At 37.8% G+C, this 24,553-nt stretch overlaps 2 protein-coding genes across 6 annotated transcripts in view; one reads left to right on the top strand and one right to left on the bottom strand.

Moving 5' to 3' along the window:
- Positions 1 to 14,422, top strand: part of RASSF6 (Ras association domain family member 6) — a 57,629-nt gene extending 43,207 nt beyond the window's left edge. For all 3 annotated transcript variants that reach the window (XM_070395090.1, XM_070395109.1, XM_070395099.1), the window contains exons 6-11: positions 776 to 960; positions 6,652 to 6,753; positions 7,067 to 7,118; positions 9,823 to 9,941; positions 10,040 to 10,137; positions 10,241 to 14,422. In XM_070395090.1, the coding sequence (XP_070251191.1) occupies positions 776 to 960; positions 6,652 to 6,753; positions 7,067 to 7,118; positions 9,823 to 9,941; positions 10,040 to 10,137; positions 10,241 to 10,316 (632 nt within the window). In that variant the 3' untranslated portion in view covers positions 10,317 to 14,422. The remainder of the gene's footprint in view (positions 1 to 775; positions 961 to 6,651; positions 6,754 to 7,066; positions 7,119 to 9,822; positions 9,942 to 10,039; positions 10,138 to 10,240) is intronic.
- A 1,666-nt stretch (positions 14,423 to 16,088) lies between these two features.
- LOC139006911 (alpha-fetoprotein-like) overlaps positions 16,089 to 24,553 on the bottom strand; it is a 31,495-nt gene continuing 23,030 nt past the window's right edge. For all 3 annotated transcript variants that reach the window (XM_070409742.1, XM_070409758.1, XM_070409749.1), the window contains 2 exons: positions 21,483 to 21,615; positions 16,089 to 16,540 (listed from right to left, as the gene is read on the bottom strand). The gene's annotated coding sequence lies outside the window, so the exon portion shown is untranslated. The remainder of the gene's footprint in view (positions 16,541 to 21,482; positions 21,616 to 24,553) is intronic.

Below are 24,553 nucleotides of genomic sequence, written 5' to 3' on the forward strand. Positions count from 1 at the left end.
ACCTATAAAAATAGCATCAGTAGTAATGGCAATAATAATTTATGTGATAGTAATTACATCAACGGCTATCACTTACTGAGACTACTGAGTGTCAGGTATGATATCTTATATTTTACAGAGATGTTGGTTTTGGTATAATATATAGAGATCCGAGAAGGAGGGTGACTGAGGCTGGGGGCGGGTTCATGTTTCTGGTGGTGATATTACCAAGCTGTCTTCAGACTGAACAAGGGTTCCTGTTGACATTATCTTCCTGAGTCTACCAACAACTTCCAGTGTTTATTTATTTTTTCAAACCATTCTTAATTCAGCTTCCTCTGCTTTCATGTAACAAATCATATTCTATAACAAACATGATGTCCTTCCAGGATTCCCTGATCCTTGTCTTATGGCCTCTTGACATCTTTTAGATAAGGATCTTTCCAGTTAGCCCCTTGGAAAAAAATAATCATCTAAACCCAGGGGACTGTCAATATCTTGACGCCAAAAATATAATAAAAATCTCTTTGTATTTGAGAGAAAGATGAAATATCTCATGCCTATTTCATGATGCTCTAATTACAATAGAAAATTATTTAAAATCTCAAGGTAAAATAGAACACAAGTGCTGCCAGCAGACCTTATTCTTACACAAGAGCATTATTATTCCCTCACTGTTTAAAAGCATTAGAGTCCATTGCTTAGTCACGCATTACTAAATATATACACAAATCCACCCAAGATGCAAAGAGGTGGGCGGCTAAATGATATGTGCCTATCATCTTTATTCTCCCAGATTATTTATCTTATCACAGCAGCACTCTGAAGCCTCATGCAGATGCAGAGCCAGAATCTCCATTGCTCTATAGAACCATGAGTGAAGCAACCCTGGTGAGAAAAAGGATGAAGCCTCCAATGATGGACAGAAAGGACAAACAGAAACATAGAGCCTCTATTAACGGACACTTTTATAACCATGAAGTGAGTTACAATTCTACTGGTGTCATTTAAAATAGTGTTGTCTACTATGCTAATAATAACATGCAATTCATCTTACAATTAAAATAGTAATAGCAATAGTAGTAGTATATCTAACTAGAGGCCTGATGCATGAAATTCGTGCAAGAGGAGGCCCTCGTAGCCCTGGCTGCCTCGGCCCTTACAGCCCCAGCTGCCTCGGCCTTTGCAGCCCCAGCTTCGTCCGGGAGGTCATCCAGATGGTTGTTCTGTTGTAAGGCTGATCGGTCGATTTGCATGTTATGCTTTTATTATTATAGACTAGAGGCCCGGTGCACGAAATTAGTGCACGGGTGGGTGGGGGGGAGGTTCCCTCAGCCCAGCCTGCCCCCTCTCCAATCCGGAAACCCTCAGGGGATGTCCAACTGCCAGTTTAGGCCCGATCCTCAGCCTAAACCGGCAGTTGGACATCACTCTCACAATTCAAGACCACTGGCTCCTAACTGCTCTCCTGCATGCCTGCCTGATTGCCCCTACTGGCCCCCCCTGCCAGCCTGATCACCCCTAACCGCCTCTGCCTGCCAGCCTAGTCACCCCCAACTGCCCCCCTGCCAGCCTGGTTGCCCAAATGCCCCCCTCTGCTGGCCTAGTCACCCCTTACTGTCCCCCCTGCCCGCCTGTTCGCCTCCAACAGCCCTCCTCTTCCAGCCTGGTCACCCCTTACTGCCCCCCTCTCCCAGCCTGGTTGCCCCCAACTGCCCCCCCCCCCCTGGCCTTATCGCCCCTCACTGTCTCCCTCTGCCAGCCTGGTCGCCCCTGACTGCCCCCCCTGCTGGCCTGGTTGTCACCAACTGCGCCCCCTGCTGGCCTGGTCGCCCCTGACTGCCCTCCTGTCGGACTAGTCGTCCACACAGCCTGCTGTTCGGTCATTTGGTCGCCCCTCACTAACTCCCCTGCTGGCCTGGTCGCCCCATGCAGCCTGATGCTCAGTCATTTGGTCATCCCTAACTAACCCCCCCGATGGCCTGGTCGCCCTATGCAGCCTGCTGCTCAGTTGTTGGTCGTCCCTCACTAACCCCCTGCCAGCCTGGTAGCCTCACGCAGCCTGTCGGTCTTCCGTTCGGTCATCTGTTCCGTTGCGATGGCCCCTGACTCTTTACATATAGAGATATTTATTAGGAACTCTGTGTGTTATGTATTAGGTTAACTATTTAAATTGATTTTTGATGAATTATCTCATTAATAAATTGCAAAAATGCTATGAAATAGGCACCATTATTTTCCCTACTTTACATACAAGTTAATTGAGGTTCACAGAGGTTAAGCAACTTGTCTTAGGTCACACTGCTTTTAATAGTTACTTTGAACTTGGACCCATTTTTCATGTTCCCTTCCAGGCCTATAGAAATACACGTCATTTTCTATATAAGTATAGCTGTAGTTTCGATATAATTTGTATTCTGAGTTTTCATTTGATGTGTGTTAAATTTGCATGTGCTTTTTCATGCTATTTGTAAGACATCTCACTTATCAGTAACTCAGGGTAGAAAATGTATTAGTTTTCTAAAACAAATATTTTTCATGTCATGTATTTTAGCAATCATTCATCCATTCATTGAATAAATACTTCAAAAGCACTTACTCTGTGTCAGGCACCACTCTAAGCTCTTTAATATAAAATACTAGAGGCCCAGGGCATGAAAATTCATGCACTGGAGGGGGGGGTCCCTCAGCACAGCCTGCTCCCTCTCACAGTCTGGGAGCCCTTGGGGCGGGAGGCGACCCGGCAATCAGGGGAAGGTGACGCCCCCATCACACCTCTGCTGCTGCCACAGCCGGCAGTGCAAGCCTCGGCCGGCCCTGATTACCTGAGCCTCGGGCGGCCCTGGGCAGCTGGACAGATGCCATCTGAGGCTTGCCTGTGCCTTGAGCCAGCCCTGAGCTTCTGGGAAGCCACCATCCGAGGCTTGCCTGTGCCTTGGGCCAGCCTGGGAAGCTGGGCAGTCACCATCCGAGGCTTGCCTGTGCTTCAGGCCTGCCCTGAGCAGCTGGGGGGCTGAGGGGATTCGGGGACTCTGGAGGCAGGAGCCCAGCCTTGCCAATTACCTGCCTCCCCAGCAGGGCTAAGGGGACTGGGCACCACCATCTTGTGGTTGTGGGCACTGCCATCTTTGAGGGCGTGGCAATCAATTAGCATATTCCCTCCTTATTGGCTGTGGGCACTACCACCTTTGATGGTGGGGTAGTCAATTAGCATATTCCCTCCTTATTGGTTGTGGGCGCCGCCATCTTTGAGGGCGGGGCAGTCAATTAGCATATTCCCTTTGGCTGTGAGCACTGCCATCTTTGAGGGTGGGGCAGTCAATTAGTATATTTCCTCCTTATTGGCTGTGGGTGCCACCATCTTTGCGATGGTGTGAGGGTCAATTAGCATATTCCCTTTTATTAGATAGGATTAACTCATTTACCTTAAACTTTTTCCTGTAGGGCTTTCTACCTTAGTCCTTATTCTTCCATCCTTGTGAGGGTATCAGTATTGTGCCTTTGGAGACTGGGGGGAACAAACCTCTCTTCTGAATGCTTTGTTCAAATTAGACTTTATCAATACATTTTTATTGATTTCAGAAAGGAAGGGAGAGGGAGAGAGATAGAAACATCATTGATGAGAGAGAATCATGGATCGGCCGTCTCCCCCTAGTGGGGATCGAGCCTGCAACCCAGGCATGTGCCCTTGACCAGAATCGGAATCGAACCTGGGACCCTTCAGTCCACAGGCTGACGCTCTATCCACTGAGCAAAACCAGCCAGGGCTGCTATAGTCTTTAAATGTGTTTTTATACCATGAAACCTCTTAGTAATTCCAGTATTGTTAGGCTGTGGATAACAACCATATTAAATGCTTACATTGTGATATTTGTGACTCATTCATATCTTACAATGTCCACAAACATTGACTTTTCTCCATACTTAACAAAAATTTATCCCAGACGTCCTCCATATATATATACTTTGATGTTTATTTACTGAATCTCTCAGTATAGGACTGATCTATCTAATATTCCATTAAACCAACCCAAAATCCATTCATGTCCATGTCTGCTGAACACACCCCATTTCTACTGTCTTAGAACACTTTGAGATTGTACACATAAATGAGATATATGGAAATAAACCTTTACTTAATGTTCCTTTTTATTTTAAAATATACACTTGATCGCATTTTTCTTACATTCTGCTACTTAATGAGTGAGAACCTTTTTTTGTTTTTACTGCTGTGAAACACATGGAGTCATATTTCCTTTGAGGTCATAAGTTATACATATACTACCTACCAACTACCTACCTTGTGAGTCTCTACTCACTATTGTTTTATGGTTGTTTTTGTTACTACTGTTGTTTTATTTTTATTTTTTTCTCTTTGCAATTCAGTTTGGGAAGTTTCTTTTGACCTAGCTTTAAGTTTATTGATTCTTTCCTCAGCTGTATTGAGTCTACTAATGAATTCATCAAAGACAGTCTGCATTCATAATACAGTGTTTTTTATTTCTAACATTTTGTTTAGATTCTTTCTTAGAGTTTTCACTTTTTTATTCCATTACCCACTTGATCTTGCATGTTGTCTGCTTTGGTCATCAGAACTCTTAACATATTAATTGTAGTTATTTAAAATTCACTGTCTGATAATTCCAAAATCTGTATTATAGCTAAGCTTGATTATGATCTTCCTTTGTCTCTAAAGACTGTGGTTTTGTCTTGACTTTTAACTTTTTTTAAAAGCCAAACATGTACCAGGTAAAAGAAACTAAGGTAAGTGGGCTTTTCTTGTGAAGATGTATGATAATTGAAGTTAGGCTCTGCTTAAGGTTTTCTGTAGATATAGTTTCTGGAGTCTTCAAATTCTTATGTCTTTTTTTTTTTTTTTTTTGTCTCCCTAGTGACTTTTGGTTTCTCTACATACTTCTCCTTAGAGGAAAATCTTTGTCTTGCTCCTCTTTCTACTGTAATCCATTGATATTATTCTTATTCTGAAGTCCTGTTTGGGTCGTTTTCTCCACTCACTATTCTTTTTTAAATTTTGAACACATATTTATATCATAATAAAGTTAATTTTGTCTATCTATAGTTGTCATAAGAATTAAATTTGTATAAAGGGCTTAGAATAGATCTTGGCACATAGTTACAACTATGCTAAATTAATAGTTGTTTGATTGGAAAAATAAAATAAAGAAAAACATTTACTTGAGAATTCTATGTCATTCTTTGGAATTATATCATTACTTTCATGAATTATATATTTTGCCTCATAAACACTAATTTGCTTATATATTGACTTACCTAAATAGATAAATCAGCCCTCGCCTAAGTACCAACACATCTTAATCCCTGTGTACATATGTAACCATGAAATATGTATAAGTTAGGGAAATTCTAGCTAAACAAATACTGGTCAGCATTTTCCAAAGTATATGCCATTGGCTATTAATACATATACTTAAAAAGGATATTATTTATAAGAATAATGATTAAACTGAGAGTGAAAAATTCATGGTTATATGTTTACTAGAGGCCCAGCACACGAAATTCATGCATGGGTACGGTCCCTAGGCCTGGCCTGCGATCAGGGTCATCTTCCCTGGCTGTCGGCAGCTGGCCCCACCCCCACCACCACCTACCCTCTGGTTGCCCATTTGCCACCGGGCTCTCAGAGCCTGCTGGTGGAGGGGAGGGACCAAGGGTTGGCCGTTCCCACCTGCTTGCTGGCTCCATCCCTCGATGCTGGTCACCCTGTGTGTGGGGGGCGACCAACGGGGAGGAGGCCTTGGCCTGGCACCCCCTGTGTCTGCCGCCACCCACCCCTGGTTCCCTGTTCCCCATCCAGCGATCGGAGCCTGCTGGCCAGGGGAAGGGACCAAGAGGTTGGCTGGCAGGCCTGGTGCCTGTGGTCTGGGGGAAGTTCCTGCATTAAGTGTCTGCCCTCTGGTGGTCAGTGTGCATCATAGCAACTGGTCGTTCCACCGTTCAGTAAATTTGCATATTACTCTTTTATTATATAACATTATAACATTTTTTATGGTGTATTACTAACCCATAAGAGGAATGTCTCAGAATTCTCTGACCACAGAAACCTTTTACCAAGTATCATCTAGAAGGCAGACTCTTGAATAGAGCAATTTATCGGAAATATTGTTCTAGATTTTCAATTGGTAGCACTTTTACTCCAAACCTTAGTTGAGATATAGGCTGAACCATATGAAATTGCCAACATTGGATCATTTCTGACCAACCAAAAAGAAGTGATTTTATAAGGTTCAAACTGAAAACAATTTAGAACAATTATTTCTAATGAGAAGGAAGATGCAGCATGTGTTTAAAAAAGTCTATTCATGTTAATTTTTATTTGTTTTTATAATAGTTAACTTATTTTGAAATCTTAAATTATACTAAAGAATGGTGCAATTATCTAGTGAAAATATGTTGAACATGCTCAAATAATGTTTTACCTAAGTTACTCTAGAAACAATATAAGGTTGCTTAAAAAGAGATAATATTCAACAACAACAAAGAAAGCAAAAACAAGAAAACAAGCTTTTTATAATGGTGACCTTGGATTTTTTTCCCTTGCCCAAAGAAGGACAGTTTCAAAATATTGACTACTATTACTTTGATGTAATTTTAAAGACTTATATGACAATCTTTTTTTTTCTTTTTTTTTAGACGTCAATTTTCACTCCAGCCTTTGAATCAGAAACTAAGGTCAGAATAAACAGTAACATGAACACTGAAGAGGTAATAAAGCAACTTCTTAAAAAATTTAAGGTAATTTTTATCACTGAACTGTGGTATAAATATCTTGTGTATAATTTAACTATAAACACATTAATGCTTTTGTCTGAAAAAGACCTATAAAATCTAAAATCAGTGTTCAGTTCTGAAGAATTCTTTCCTATGTGTGACACCTTTTATTAATTGTGCCCTGAGAAATTACATTATTCCCAGGGAACAGAGAAGGTTTTATGCTTAAAAATGAAAAATGAAAGTGAGGACATGGGTACATTATTTGGGTCTGATTGGCTTAGAAAACATCATATGGCAACAAATAATTCATGTCTATTTTTTTTTCCACTGACAGATTGAAAACAGTGCCCAGGATTTTGCACTTTACATTATTTTTGCAACAGGAGGTAAAAAAAGCTTGATCACCCTTTTTACATGTCTGCTGTGTGATACAGTTTTCTGCCCATAGGGAAGGCAGGAGAGCAGTTTACTCCATTGTGGAAGAATGGGAGAAAAGAAAGAAAGGAGGGGAGGGTGTTTTAGAGGAACCAAAGATAAGGTATCCTGGAAGAGTTTATAATACAAAAAGTTTGCTTGTTGTCAAACATTCAGTTATCTGAATGGTGATCAGAGCCCTTGAGGGTCCATAAAGTTTCCCAGGAACTGTATCAGGAACTATTAAGCATTTAAGTCATCATTTCTCTCTATACTTGTTTCTTTTTGGTTTTTCCTTCTCACTGGAGCTCTTACTGGAGTCATCATTACAGATCATTTTTCTCTGATCTTGCTTTGATCTCTTTCTTAGCAGAATGCCTGACACATTGCAGGAGTGTTACTCTTCCTCAGTAGAGAAACATATTCGGAACTTGGCGGTAGGGGGTAAAATGTTAGAACCAGGGCATTGGGAAGGTGCTATGCATGGGATGCTAGGAGCAGCGAGTGAGAAATTAGAGAAAACCCAAGGTGATACTCAAATTTTTGAAAACCTCAAAATTGAAAAAATTGAAATGTTGTACCCCAGGTTATAATTTAGGTGTCAGAATGTCTAAGCCAAAAATAAATAAAATAACACATTTTGATGTCAGAATAACTATAAGAAAATTAAAGCTGGCTCTCAAACATATTAAAAAATTAAAAGCTTAAATATAAGAAATATATATAAATTTTTAAAAATTCTAAGGATATATATATATATTTGTATTCTAGTTTAAGAAAAACATTGGAAGGTTTAAAAAGGTAGAAACATGTAAAAAATATAAGCAGTAACTTATGAAGAATATCAGAAAAAAAGATTAGTACCTAAAATATCAAAGAGTTCTTGTAACCAATTCAATAAAAATAGAAAGAAGTGTGATAAAGCAATTCAAAGAATAAAAAATTAAAATGACCAGTAAAGGTTTTTAGGAAAAGTCTTAAACTCAAGGAAATATAAGTATTCAAGGAAATTCAGTAGTCAAGGAAATGCAAGTTCAATCCACAATGCAATATTATCTCACACTTATCAGATTGGCAAAATGTTTTTAAATGATTCTATCTCTGGCTAGTGTAGATCAAAGTAAAGGATACTTTCATGCAATTCTGGTAAAAATATGACTGTGCTTTTTCAGAGCTCATCATAGCAGTATTTATTAAAATTTACAGTATACATATGTATTACTTCTCCCAGCAATCCCACTGGTGAGAATTTATTTCACAAAAATAAAAACATTAATTTTTATGTGCAACGCTGTTTATAATAACAAAAAGCTAAAAACAAAATGACTTATCATAGTAATGATTAAATAAGTGATTATTATTATTTGGACATTAAATAAAATGAGTTAGATTTATACAATCTGAATGGAGGAAATTCTATAATATACATTAAATGAAAAATGAAAAATGCCTTAAAAATTTATACCTACAACCCCAGTTTTGTAATTCCTATTTAAGTATGTGGTATATATGATCATATAATCAGGGAGAAATGTATGGAATTATAAATACCATGATTTTTTGAAAAAGATGTCTACAATAAAAATTGCAAGAATATTACCATCTTTATGTGTTGTATATTTGTGAGCATAAAGAGATATATGAAGGGATGGTCATTCAAATTGTAATGCTAATTATCTCACAGTTCTGGGATTCCAGGTGACTTTGACTTTCTGTCTTATACTTCTCCCCATAGTTTCAATTACATTAATGTGTGTATGTGTGTGTATTTGTGTGTTTTGACTTTGTTGAAGAATAATGGAGAATAATTGATGACTATAATTGTAAATATTTGAAGTGTACAACATAATTATTTGATACTTATATACATTATGGAATGATCACCAATATCAAGATAATTAACACATCCATCACTTCATATAAACTATGTTTTGTGTGTGTTAAGAATACTTCATATCTACTCTCAGCAACTTCCAAGTGCACAATACCATATTATTAACTACTAGAGGCCTGGTGCACAAAATTCATGCACTTGGGGGGGGGATCCCTCAGCCCTCTCACAGTCCGAGAGCCCTTGGGGGATGTACGACTGATGGCTTATCTCATTATCATGCCTGAATGGATAAAGCCCACAGATGAATGAAATAATAAAAATACCTCAATTTAAAAATATTCTGAATATATTTTTAAAGAAGAGCCAAGGATTGCATGTGGAGTAAGAGAGAAAAGAAGAATTGAAGATAATTACAAAGTACTGGATCTGAATAACTAGAAAGATGGTTTTTTGTTCAACAAAATAGGGAAGAATCAATAAACATTTGTTGAATAAATGAATGAGTGAATGAATGAATGAAAGATTATAAAGAATTTTTGCAGTGTGTTGCTTGACAAAAATCATAAATGAATCTGGAGATTTTTCTGAACATCCTAACCAAAGGCAAGATTGAATTCTCTGAGTCAAACTTTGAGGAATAACAGGAGAAAGATGTCCACTTTTAGTTTATTTCAAGGTTTTAATTTCAATGTAACTCTTTTGAGTGAGTGCCTCCTATTATACATGGATTTTTTTAGGTCTTCTTTCAAAGCGAGCTAAAGAAAGAAAATGAATAGCCAAATTACCTTCTTTTTCCCTAGTATGGACTCTTGACTACAGTTGGTTCTTGTTTTCATTTGCAGAAAGGAGACGGCTAAAGAAGACAGACATTCCACTACTGCACAGGCTCCTGCAGGGACCCTCCAAAAAGAATGCCCGCATTTTCCTCATGGATAAAGATACAGAAGAAATTAGCAGTGATGTATGAGTACCACCACCCTGAGTTTGTCTTTGCCTCCTCCTGACTGGGCCCCTCTCACATACATATTCTGCTTTCCTTTTTGTGTGTTTTATTTTCAGGTGGCTCAATACATTAACTTTCATTTTTCTCTCCTGGAATCCATCCTTCAGAGATTAAATGAAGAAGAGAAAAGAGAGATTCAAAGAATAATAACAAAGTAAGTCAAGAGCATGCATGCTGGGGTGCTTGTTCCTTTAATAAGTTCAATGTGCTAAATGTGTCCAAATTTTAATACTGTTTTTTCTCCTTTTCATTTTCAGATTCAGTACAGAAAAGGCTATTATTCTGAAATGTCTTCGAAGTAAACAGGTAGTAAAAACAGAGACGACAGTTTAGTGGCCGCTATTGCTAAAACACTTCAACAAAACCAGAGAGATGTTACTATTTAATGAGTGTGTCCACCCTATACTTGCAGTCATGCAAATATATATGAACTCAAATCTGTAGAAAATTGAATGTTGAAAAAGCTTGTCTCTCTCAGAGGTGATGATGTTCACAGTGGGACTGAAATGAGCTTGAATTTAGTTTCAGTAGCTGAAATAAGCTTGGATACTGTGTATTCCAAATAGCTTTAAGAGAGAAACAATGAACTGGAATTTAAATGGCGTCTTCAACTTCACGTAGTTTAAATGCCATTTAGCTTGAACTGTCAAGAGAACTGGAATATCAACAACCAACTCTCAGAAATGATTCAGAAGTCAAAGCTGCCAGCTCATGAAATGAAATAGAAGCATATACTTACCCCCACCAAGAAATCTGATGGTGATAGTCTTATAGCTCCTTGAAAACTCTAATATTTTCATAAAATCTAGGGCTGTCTTTATGTGGGTAGGTGACTTTTGGCAACCTGAAGCATCAGAGCTATAAATCCTTTGGGAAGGAAAGGATTGTGGACTCTTAAGACTAATTTTCTCAACCTGAGCCCCCTTTTTTGCTGTTTTACTGATGACTTTCTTAAGGATGTTTTTAGGTCAATTGAACTAGTTTTCTTTATTTTTCCAAATATATAAACCACAGAGACTTCACATGGTTAATCAGCTTGGCCAAGACTTGGCCCACAGTAACCACTGTTACTGAATGAAATAGAGATACAAAGGGATATGCAAAGCTCTAATAGCTGAATCTAGGAAAGGAATCTGGAGTTCTGCTCTTTTTCTCTAAGGCATCTCATTCTATAAAACAGTGCTCAAGGTATTTACAAGTTGCTAAACCAATTTGGAAAAAAACACAAAACACTGAAAATGGCACAGTCTCATCTGTGTTTTTATTTATGAACTTTATATTAAAATGGAGTTCTATGCAGCTTTTTTTTCCATTCTGGAAATTACTTCCATTTGCACTTCTCATATCCATTGTATTAAATTGTTTGGGTTGTGAGCTTGATCTCCAGTAGGGGACGTGCAGGAGGCAGCCGATCAATGATTCTCTCATCATTGATGTTTCTGTCTCTCTCTACCTCTCCCTTCCTCTCTGAAATCAATAAAAATATTTTTTAAATAAATAAACTTAAAGTACCATCAAGTACCTGTCATAAATATGACAAAAGATTTACCTTTAATAGATTGAAAGTCTACAGAATCCATAAGAAAAGTACCCAAAGTGTCAGATAGAAAAAATAAAAGGCAGATGAGATGTAAAGTGAAATCACAGAAGAGGAAATGCAAATGGCTACTAAGTATATGAAAAAGTTGTATCTTAACGTAATCCATTAGTCTGTGTCCAATCAGCAGACAGAAACCACACAGTCATTTAAACAGGGGTGTTTAGGATAAAGAATTATTAAGCTGTGATAGGAGAATAACTAAAAGATGGAAAGAGGATGCTAAAGGGTTGCCTATGGCTGAGGAAGAGTGCTCCAAAAAGGAAACGAGGGATTCAGAATTCACTGGAGAAGGTGTGGTTGCAGCCCACTGGATGGAGGAGAAGTTGGCTGGGTGCCCCCACCACGCAGGGCCACAGCCACAGGGCAAGCAGGAAAACAACCTCTGGGAGGTGGACCAGCTGGGGCAGGTGGGCAGGTGTGCAGAGAGACCTGGGACTTTGCTGCAGGGGCAAGGCTCAGATCACATAGGGTCTGTGTCTGGAGGTCCCCAGGAAACGGTTGCAGTGGTTCTCAACCTTCCTAATGCCGCGGCCCTTTAATACAGTTCCTCATGTTGTGGTGACCCCCAATTTCATTGTTACAAATTGAACATAATTAAAGCATAGTGATTAATCACAAAAACAATATGTGTTTTTCCGATGGTCTTAGGCGACCCCTGTGAAAGGGTCGTTCGATCCCCAAAGGGTCCCGACCCACAGGTTGAGAACCGCTGGTTTAGAGGAACAGGAAGCCGAGGCTGCGGGGTTAGCACAGAGAGTCAGGGACGCTGCTAGGACTAGGAGCTGCAAGGGCCTCCTTTGAAGAAACCTAGGACAACTCTGTGTATGATTTGGTTTTGTGGCTCCTTTAAGGCTGCATGGGATAAAGGCCAGGCAAGTGGCTCACCAGATGGCCAGCCCACAGGGCCCTCTCAGGGAACATGCACCATGTTGAGGAGAAGGTGCAGAGAGCAATGATGTGAATAGGGCACAGGCCTGCCCTGGGACTCCGGGTTATGCCACCACAAACCCAATCAAAAACTGGGAAAGCAGTGGGGGAAATAAATGCTACAGAAAGCTGCAAGCCACCAGCAACCAGCACTGGGCAGAGCAGTGGAGAAAAAAGTCGGCCACCCAGCCAGCCACTAGGTATCAGGAAAGACAGACTTCCTCCTGTGGTGCTTCTCCAGTGCCCTCTGCTGGCAAAGCATGGCATCCAAGCTGCGAAGAAAACATATTTAAAGGGTCCGTATCCATTTCACAAAGCTGACAGCAAAGAATGAATTTGGAACAGAGAGGCAAAAATAACTGGCATGTCAACAAAACACAAAGTAAAGAAAAGTAAAATATACTTTTTGGCCTATTAAATCAGTAAAGATTAAGAAGGGACAATATTAGATACTCAACAAATTACAATGAGATGGACTCTCAAACTACTGTAGCAATACAAATGTATATAACTAGAAAGCAATTAAGCTATAATTTCATATTATAATTCTATTTTTAGAATCTTATATTGAAATAATCAGTCATACAAAGACATTATGCAAATATACTTACTATATTCCTATTTATTGTTGTCAAAAAAAAAATAACAAATAGCCTAAATGTCAAATATAGAAGAAAGATGAAAGAAGGAAAGAAATACTTATTCATAGAATGTTATGCAGCTATTAGAATTGTTCCCAAATGAATTTTAATTATAGGAGTAAATTCTCCTTATGTACCTAAATAAGACTATGCACACAAATATTCTAAAACATTTCCTACCCATAAAATATGTGTTTATATGTGTGTGAACACTGGTATTTGTACATACAGCTCACAAACTGAAGACATGTTCAATGTGGTTATGTCTGGATTATAGAATTATCGATGATTCACGTTTTAAAATTTTTCTCTGCTTATTAAATATTTTATAATGAACATGTGTTACTTTTTAAATCAGAAATGCAAAAGCTGTGATTCAAAAGTTACCAACGAAAAATAGCAAGTACATGCAAACAGAGTTCTACTACATGCAAAAAAGTTCAACGAAATTATTTAAGTGAGGCATTAATATCACTTCTGTGGTAGTTGGAAAATATATCCATAGTGTCTTTGTACTCCCTCTTCCAGGAGTATAGCCTAATCTTCCTCACCTTACAAATGGATTGGACTTAGTGACTCAATTCCAATGAATAGAGGAAAGCGGAAGTGACAGCATGTAACTTTGGAGACTAGGTCATCAAGTCACTGTGGCATCTTCCTTGCTCACTCTCATGGACCACTGGCTCTGGGGGAAGCCAACTGCCGTGTTCAGAGCAGCCGTGGGCAAAGGCTTACATGAGGAGAACAGAGACCTTTTGCCAAAAGCCAACAATGAATTGAGGCCTTTCATCCATAGCCATATGCGTGGGCCATGAGATAGCCTTAGTCAAGCCTTCAGATGATTACATCCCTAATAGCTATAACCTCCTGAGAGACCCTGGCCCAGAAAACTCTGCTAAACCTGCCCTGGATTCCTGATCCTCAGAAACTGTGTGAGATAAGAAATGTGTGTTGTAGTATGCTGCTAAATTTTATACTGATTTGTTATGTCACAATAGATAACTAATACAATTTCTAAGGCCAAAAATCTGTTCACTTTAGAGTCATCTTTGCAAAATAAAAGAATATAAATTTTTGTCACAAAACCATTTATCCTTGTCTTAATGGTCTTATTTCACCACCAGTTATACAATAGTTCAGATTTAATTCCAGATATTATACTTATTAATGATAGAGGACCTGTCTTTGGATACCTTGCTGTACTTAATAATATGTCATGTATATAGAATGTGCTCAATAAAAATCAACTGAATAAAGGCCTGAGTGAATTAGTGAAGAGGTAAATAAATTATTTGAAATATTTTTATAAAACCCCCTGTATGTATGCCTCCTTTTTCACAAATATGATCCAGCTGCTGAAGAAGTACAAACAGAGCCTTTTCTATATGATTTCCCCTGATATGATTGTATAGTTTATTATCTCTTGGCTGTGTGAAGTATTCAGATATTTCAGTGCTACTATTCCGTGTTACTGTGACATCTTGTTTAGCGCTAATCAGATTGGTTTCAGAAACTGAAGGGGCCAAAGTCCATTCGCAAGGCAGTTGATGAGGTGGAAAAGCTGGCAAGTGTACTATTATGTTGGTATATCTACACATGAAAGAAAAAAAGGAATAGGAGGAAAAAAAGCCTTTAATGGCATGCATTTGTCTTATAAATTAATAATAATAGCTAGAACCTATTAGATTGAGCCATTTTATCAATATTTGACCTACAAAAGCAGCAATTCATATTGTTCAAACTAATAGCACTTACTATTTGTGAAGCACTATTTTAAATCATATATATATATATATATATATATATATACTCATTTAATGTTCATTAAGTCTCATGAGGAAATTACTCCTTCAACCCAATTTTATAGATGAAGAAAAGAAGCCAAGAAGGGGTTAGGAAGCTAGGTAGACATCAAATCTATGGCTTCAGAATCCACACTTTTAAACCACCTCAGGCTGTGGCTTCACCCTAAATCTCACTCCCTCAATCTGACATCCTTTATGTGTCCTCATTTGTAAAATGGGAATGATAGTATCTACTTCATGAGATGGTTGTACGAGTTATAGGAATGATACATATAATAATATGATCAAAATACATGGGTGGTTGGCACTTTGCACAGAAGTGTGTGATAAATATCAGCTGTTATAATTAAACTATGATATGCCCCCTCCCATCATTGCAGCCCTATCTTCCACTAAATCTTATGCCCACTACTTCATTCTTGTCTTAAAACTAGTCAAATCATTGCTTGAAACACCTCACACTCTACCACATCTCTCTCTGTTGAAACTATGCCCATTTCTAGTCCTTGACCATGACCCTTCCTGGTCTCCGTGACAATGTGTACATCAATACTGTGCATCATATCATCAATTAGCTGTGCTCTGATTTCTGATACCAGAAATTCGAAACGTGCCCTTTATTGTAATTCCTTATGTGTTTATATCTTGTATGAATTCATTAGTGATCTGGCCTTATCATATTCATGTTATTCTCTGCAGCACCTAACACAGCATATTGAACATCAGAGTTACTTAACAAATGTTTATTGGGTTTAACTTGCTAGTGTATATAAGTATGTTGAAATCACTAGAGTGAGAAAACTATTTAGAATCAAATAAAGAGCACTAGAATGGAAACTACGTTCTTTCTCGAGTAGAAATAATTCACTTATTTAGTAAGCACTAAAATATTTCAACTTATTTTTTTTTCTTACAAAAAGAGATCTGGAAAAGTTAAAAAGTCCATGATAAGTTCTTTATGTCACTTATGCCAGGATTTCTGGGGAAAAGACTATTATAAATTGTCACTGAAAGCTCAATTTAATTTAAATATAGTAGGACCGATTGGTTCCAATGCCAGCATCATGTATATAGCGTAAAGATGGGAGACAAAATAATTATGAAAGTAACTTTATTACAAAGCACACTTCATTCAGTTCTTCGATGATCACTTTTAGAAGTGGTATAGACAGAAGCTCCGGTTGCATTTGGGATATTTTTTACTCTAAACACCCAGCAGCCAGTTTCCAGTGGATGCAGCAGCCCATTCCATCTACCTGAGGCTCTTCACAGATGCCTTGACTTCCTATTTCTGTTGCTGATTCTAAGAAGCAGAAAAATTATGGGGGGAATGGAGAATGAAAGTGGGTTGTACAATAAGCAGATTTTTCTGCTGAGTAGGAAAGGAGAATTCAGTGTAGACTGGCTAGAGTTCTTGAGCGATGTTGTGAGTAGCTGAAGAATAATTGCTGGTTTGAATATTAGACACGGATTTCATTATTCATGAAGAACAAAATGCAGATCTCAGCAATCATCCTACATTGACATTTCTGGAATCAGTTAGCCTCCCAAGAGAGACTGGCACTTTTTTATCAGTTTGGACTCCTAAGGAAAAAAGGAAATAAGCACATCTGTGAGAGAGGGAAAACAAACAAAAACATTTAAACAGCTCTGTCCCCCATATCGAACATCTTTAAGGCTTCCCTATTTCACTCCTGAGATGGGCTCTGAGTGCCTGCTTCTCGCTGTCTTAGAATTTCCCACAGGCCCAGTCCCTTAGCTTAAGGATTTAATTAACTGCAATGTTTCTCCCACTTTCTGGACCCCAGACCTGTAATAAATAAAAATTTGCTGCCTCCTCACAAAAAAAATATGGGATGCTTTTGCTGCAAGGCAAAAATGGACAATCAACATCAGCTTCTCACTGAATTTTAAAACTGCTCTAGGCTAATTTTGAGCTAAATCATCACATAGCCAAGTACAGGAACTCAAGAGGAACAAACCACTAATATAGATCAGAATATCTCTACCCTCTTCCTATATACTGCTATAGACTGCTACATAAATTTCAGCAGTTTTCCAGAATTTTTACCTTCTAGATGTTTTTAAACAAAAATTACTTGTGGTAAATAAAAGTGAGATTTTTAGCCCTGACCAGTTTGGCTCAGTGGATAGAGCATCGGCCTGTGGACTGAGGGGTCCCAGGTTCAATTTTGGTCAAGGGCATGTACCTTGGTTGCAGGCACATCCCCAATAGGGGGTGTGCAGGAGGCAGCTGATCGATGTTTCTCTCTCATCGATGTTTCTAACTCTCTATCCCTCACCCTTCCTCTCTGTAAAAAAATAAATTAAAAAAAAAGTGAGATTTTTAGCAAAGTGGGATAGGACCCCCAGAACTCCACTGCTAAGATACACACACACACACACACACACACACACACACACACACGGAATAAATGGCTTACACTCCTAAGAGCCCCTAGGATCCTGTGGAAAATATTAGAAGTCTATTAATTAAGCCCTCCTTCCTGCCTTCAAACAGCACCACATCTGAATTATCTAGACATTGGAATCTATTTAGGCTTGTTTTTAAAAATACCTCTGGAGTTTAAGTATGGTCATTTCTTTGGTAAGCCATGACTTTTATATCAATCTTCATAAGAACTTTGCTATAAGCAACCTCAAGATTCTCATATTTAATCTTGTTCATTTTCTCTGAAACTAACAATGTTGGGGGAACTCATATTTCTACATATCAGTCTTTCCTGGCCTTACTTATTCCATAGTTTCTTATTTGTTATGATAACAAATGCTGGGGAAGGAGGGAAGAATTTTTTGGTAAAGATAAGGAAGAAAGGAGGTGCTGGAAAAGATTACTATAATAATGAAGAATGCCCAAAATGAGATAAGAAGTGATGATAATTCCACATTTTGAGATAAGGCCTAAGCAAGATTTTGAAATACAAAATGTGGACTTCTCTGATGGAATGTAGATAACAGAGAAGAGAAAGAGGAAACATCTTACCCTGAGACCAAATCAGCCATTCTTTGATTTCCCATAATGCTGGACACGTTGGGAGACAGCTAGCATGTCACCCTTCCTAAGACTTTGGGACAGACATTACCAGTTTATTTCTCCATATCCTTTGGGACATACTTTTAAATCCTTTTTCCAATCTGGAAACTCTTTGGACATAATTTGCCAATATACTTTTAAAATGCGTTGTCTCTCATCTTTTCCAAAATTACAATTCAATAACAGTAAAAGTGTACAAAAATTTTTTAAAGAATAAAGCCCTATCCCACATCAATGTAAGAGACATTGATGAAGTTCTGGGAAAGCAAAGGAAAGCCTTTGGTATGATATTAACTGATATACCAAAGTGTAGAAATAGGAGCTCAGAATAGGAGCTCAGAATAGTGAAGAGGTGTACCAGCACTAGAAGACCAGAGAGTCATTGATTCTGAGCTCCTTTGGCTCTTGTCTGTTGCCTAGCCTATTTTTTAAATTTCCTAAAGATTCCTGAAGCCACCACTATCCTTTCAATAAATTAATTTTTACTTAGGTTAGCTACAATTTAATCCTATTATTTACAACCAAAGAATCCCAACTGACATAGCATCAAAAATACTGTGCAAATATATGGATAAAATAGTATTTAAAAATATGAGGGCCCAGAAACCTGATCTTCCTTGTGACCATTTCAAAAAATGCATACAGCCGAGCCAGTGTGGTTCAATGGTTGAGCATTGACCTATGAACTTAGAGGTCACAGTTTGATTCCCGTTCAGGGCACATGCCAGGGTTGTGGGCTTGGTCCCCAGTCGAGGGCATGCAGGATGCAGCCTATCAATGATTCTCTTTCATAATTGATGTTTCTATCTTTCACCCTCTCCCTGATCTTCAGAAATCAATAAAAAAAATTTTTTAAAGAAAAAAAAATACATACAAAAGTAAACTTGACCAAACTTTAGAGATGATGCATAGTTACCTATAATAAACATTTTAGAAGTAATTCTAACAAATTTTAATTAACATAATATTTTTTTAGATAATTTCTATTATCTCCTTTAGTTTGGGAAGAAACACTAAAAGAAAATAGAAGATGAAGGGGAGGGAAAGGAAAAATATTTGGGCTCTTCAACTATTTGGTTGAAAATTACTATTAGGCAAAAAAGTGTGGGGGAAAGCACACAAAAATCTTGCTGTCATGCTAATGATGAAATAGATGGAGCAAGCACAATTCATACTAAAGAGCAAGAAAACTTTCTTGGGAATGCCCAGGCACATGCCCTTCTGCAAAAGTGTTTATTTGTGGTTACTCAGGTAGAGACATGTTTTCTGAATACTTCACAAAAAAAGTAAAGAGGCTTTAAAATAACTAAATAAGTTCTAGTATAGGTGATTATTTTCATTTTGTGTATCGGCTAGTCTGGGGTCAGCAAATTTTTTTCTGTAAACAGCCAGATAGTAAATATGGAGTGTTTTGCAGTTACTACACAGTTTCTGGTACAACTTAATTCTGCAACTACTCAATTCTATTATTGTAGACAGAAAGCAGTGGTAGACATTATGTAAATAAATGGGCATGCCATGTCCCAGTACAACTGTATTTACATAAACAGGAAGTGGAGCCAATTTAGCCTGAGAGCTGTAATTTGCCTACTCTTTACTTGACTATAGATATATGACTTTTAATATAACACACATAATATAGTTGAATAGGTAGAAAAGAGCTACTGAAGGTAACTAGGCATTCATGAAAATTGCTACCTATAAAAATATTTTCATGGGCCATTGCTAAACTTAGCCCCAGTCCTAACCAGCCTCAGCTGGTTTTAGTTTTGACTGTAAAGGCTGCTTTATTATGATTTTTTAAGCTTTATCCTTGAATTTTTCTGCTTAGATACTATTAGCTACTGTATCTGAGTTTCTGCTCCTCAAGTCATGTCCCTGGAAGAGCAATCCGTTCCAACTCCTCTCTATTAATTTACATGAATATTCTGTGCCACCATGAAATTTAAGTCACACAACTTTATCATCTTAAGAAAAGTCATTTACTTGTTAACTATATGCAATTACATTAATTACTGAAAACAGTCTCCTGGTAGGCAGTTCAGTGTGTGTGCAGAGAGATACTCTGTTCTGGCATTTGTTCTTTCTCTTTTCTCCAATCCTTAATCTAGTGATCTGCCTACTGAGAAAATAAGATCTTTATGTTTCCTAGTTAAACCCCAAATTACATTTGGTGACTCTTCCTGATTGTGCCCTTGAAAATTTCTAGAACAAAACTACAGTTTTCTCAGACAGATCTTTAAACTGTTATTTCTTTAAAATTTCTCTATATTTCCAAGGACTCCATTTCTCTACAATTACCAAAGTCTTCAATTCACCTTCTTCTGCTCACTTCCAATCCTAAACAACCCCAGTACATCTGTTGGCATGACCCATGTATTCATCTCTAATCATGTTTAACACTCCTAGTTTTCTCAAATAAATATAAATATTAACATATCCTAAGATATCCTAAACCCAATTACACCAGTCAATCTAGATCAGCCATTTTCAACCTGTGTGCCGTGGAATTTTTAAAACATGCAATACCTGACTAGTTAGTCAGGGGCACTGACCTCTTTTCCCTTTCAGTGGTTCTCAACCTTCTGGCCCTTTAAATACAGTTCCTCATGTTGTGACCCAACCATAAAATTATTTTCCTTGCTACTTCATAACTGTAATGTTGCTACTGTTATGAATTGTAATGTAAATATCTGATATGCAGGATGGTCTTAGGAGACTCCTGTGAAAGGGTCGTTAGACCGCCAAAGGGGTCGCAACCCACAGGTTGAGAACCGCTTCAGATTATCAAATTAAAAAATGATAATAGCCAAAACAACAATGGCTGCTGATGTGAATACCCTGTCTCTCTTTTTTAAAATATATTTTTATTGATTTCAGAGAGGAAGGGAGAGGTAGAGAGATAGAAACATAAATGATGAGAGAGAATCATTGCATGCCCCATACTGGGGACTGAGCCCACAACCCAGGCATTAAACTGTGACCTCCCGGCTCATAGGTCAATGCTCAATCACTGAGCCACTCTGGTCAGGCATGAATGTCCTGTCTTGAACCATAAATAGATAGGTCATATAATAGAGTTGCATCTTATTGGTCATGTTGCATAATAAGGTTGTGTCTGAGTGGTTAATTCTTTGGACCAGAAATTCTTATATACAAGTATAGGCAACTGCTTTTTTTAAAAAGTCACCTTAGAGCAAAAAAGGGTAAGTAATTACTATTATTTTCTTGTAAATTAATCAAAATTATACCTGTTTTTGGTCACATATGCAAAAAGTATATTTTTTGATATGCTGCAGAATTTTAGTAATACTTTATATGTGCCATGAGATGAAAAAGATTGAAAATTGCTGATCTAGACTGTGATTTTTTTCCTAATCCACTACAGATTGGAATGGAGAAAAGAGGGATTTTTTTTAACTTTAATAAGTCCTAAGAGTGCTAAGAGAATAGACAAAGAAACAGGAATACCTCTTCTTGGAAACATGTTTCACGTTTTTCTGCTTGGCAGCACATCTTCACCAGCTGAGTAAAATCCACAATAATTGGTTGGAACTGCATCTCTGTTGCATATGGTCTCTGCTTCACAAGGTTGCTGAGGAGCCTGAATCAGAAATGAGTTGTAAAAAATGAAAGCATCCCTGATTTCTACACGAATAAACTCAAAATAGAGTAAAGGTTTAAATGTAAGACTCGAAACCATAAAAGTCTTAGAAAAAAACATAGGCAGTAAAATCTCTGACATCTCTCTTAGCGATATTATTTCTGACATCTCCTCAGGCAAGGGGAAATAAACAAAGTAAGTAAATAAATAAATAAGACGATTATGAACTGAAAAGTTTTTGCACAACAAAGGAAAGCATAAAAAAAAGAAAAGATAATCTACTAATTGGAAGAAAACATTTTCTAATGACACATCCAATAAGGGTGTTAATAATCCAAAATTTAGAAAACTCAGACAACTCAACACCAAAATAACAAACAATACAATTAAAAAGTGGACTTGACATTTTCCTAAAAAGGACATACAGACGACCAATAGATATATGAAAAGATGCTCAACATCACTAATCATCAGAGACATGCAAATTAAAATCACAATGGGATATCACCTCACACTGGTCAGAATGACTATCATCAGTAAATCAACAAACAAGTATTGGTGAGAATGTAGAGAAAAGGGAACCCTGATACTCTTTTGGTGGGAATTCAAATTGGTGCAGCCACTGTGGAAAATAGTATGGAGTTTTTCCTCAAAAAAAAAATAAAAAATGGAACTGCCTTATGACCCAGCAATTCCATTTCTGGGTATATTTCCAAAGAAATCCAAGCCACTAATTTGAAAAAATATATGTTCATTGCAGCATTATTTACAACAGTCAAGCTAGGAAGAAACCCACATGCCCATCATTAGACTCGATAAAAAACAGTGATACATATATACAAGGGAATATTAGTCATAAAAAAGAATGAAATCTTACCACTTGTGACAGCATGGATTGACCTGGAGGGTATTATGTTAAGTGAAATAAGACAGAGAAAGGCAAATACCATATGATTTTATTTCTATGTGGAATCTAAAGAACAAAACAAACAAATAAAATTGGAACACTCATAGACACAGAGAGCAGACTTGTGGTTGCCAGAGGGGAGGGATTTGGGAGACTAAGTGAAAGAGGTGAAGGGATTAAGAAGTACAAATTGTTGGCTGCAAACTAGCCAAGGGGATATAAAGTACAGCATAGGGAATATAGTCAATAATATTATAATAACTATGTATGGTGCCAGGTGGGTACTGGAAATATTGGGGGGAACACTTTGTAAATTAAATTATTATCTAACCATTATACCATACATCTGAAAGAAAGAAATGATACATGCTTTTAAACTAAAGAATTATCATAAGTATAATTTTATAGACTAATAAAGGAATCTATGTACTATGGGAAAAATAAAATAAAATAAAGTCACAAGCCAAACATTCAAGAACTCCAATTTTCTATGGGCACTAAATAATTAAAATGCCTTATTGTTTTCTAAAAAGAAGAAGAAGGCAGAGGACTGGGAACGAGACTCAGAGCAGGGGTATCAGGATGTCACGCTAGCTCTCTTCAGCATTACAGATATAAGGCTGCCATTTCTATAGCTGGGACTCTGTGCCACATGGAAGCTAGACCCCACAAACAACTATGTCACATACTTGTCATAAACTTGCAGTTGACTTACCTCTCCTGCCCTTTTCAACCCTTCCCCACTATGATCGATTTCTCTCAATCCAACTGCTTTTATTTAAAAATATTTCCTTTAATCCTTTTTATTCTTTTAGTTTAAAAATGTTTAATTTACCTTTTTATATATTACTAGAGGCCCGGTACTCGAAAATCGCTCAGCCCAGCCTGCGCCCTCTCAGTCTGGGAGCCCTCACTCCTTACCACCCGCCTGCTTGTTGCTTCTTACTGCTTGGCTCACTGCTCCTTAGCATTGCCTCAAAGGCAGGAGAGGCTCCTGCCACCTCGCCAGCCATGAGCCCAGCTTCTGACTGAGCAGTGCTCCCCCTGTGGGAGCGCACTGACCACCAGGGGGCAGCTCCTGCATTGCGGTCTGCCCCCTGGTGGTCAGTGTGCGTCATAGCAACCGGTCATTTAGGATTTTATTATATAGGATATTTTATTTTTAATTTTCAATGCCATCAACTTCTTTTCAGTTTTTCATTTCTAGTGTATTAATCATTTATTTTCATCAAATTTATGCACCATTTGATATACTGTCTTTATACACTGTCTTAAATCTTCACATTTCAACTCAATAAAGTCACAAGCCAAACATTTCATAATTGGACTTGAAATTCTTTTTCACCTTGACATTTTCCTAAAAATGTTTTATTTTCTCAATCTTAGTCCTAGATTTCAACTTCTACTTTCCCTTTATTATCCTGATGAATATTTTCTTTTCCCTCCATGAGCCCGTTCCCTTGTTTTTTGTTTGTTCGTTCATTTGTTGCAGTGTGTGTGTGTGTGTGTGTGTGTGTGTGTATTTATGCTTTGATGACCAGCCAGAATTATATAAGAATGAAACCATGGAGAGAGCCCTTGACACTATGCTGGGAAGTGGGAGGGTTTTTTCCAGCCTGGGCTTTGACTCCCAATGTGGATCTACCCAGGATGGTTCAGAAATGCCCATAATAACTGTCTCTATGTTCATTGTACAGAGAACACAATGAATTCCCTGGACTAAGGATGTTTCCTAATACTTCACACTTCTTACCTAGCCCTTATATGAAGAGTTCCATGTTTTACACATAATAACCAGTATTATAACCCTTTGGTTAGGGCACACTCACAGCTAGATGTTTGCAGTTAAGCACATATTCTTTGACCCAGCCTGCTTGGGTGCAAATTCCAGCTCAGCAACCTAGCTACCTTCGCAGGACCTCCTATCAGGTCTTACTTTTAGAGCTTTAGTTTCCTCATAATTATAATGAAGTCACAACATTACATAGTTCATACATTTTGTGGTAAGAATTTAGTGAGATGACATACATA

Source organism: Myotis yumanensis, unplaced genomic scaffold (genome assembly GCF_028538775.1).
Source record: "Myotis yumanensis isolate MYYU_CA2020_CCGP unplaced genomic scaffold, mMyoYum1.0.hap1 SCAF_1, whole genome shotgun sequence".
Taxonomy (NCBI): Eukaryota; Metazoa; Chordata; class Mammalia; order Chiroptera; family Vespertilionidae; genus Myotis; species Myotis yumanensis.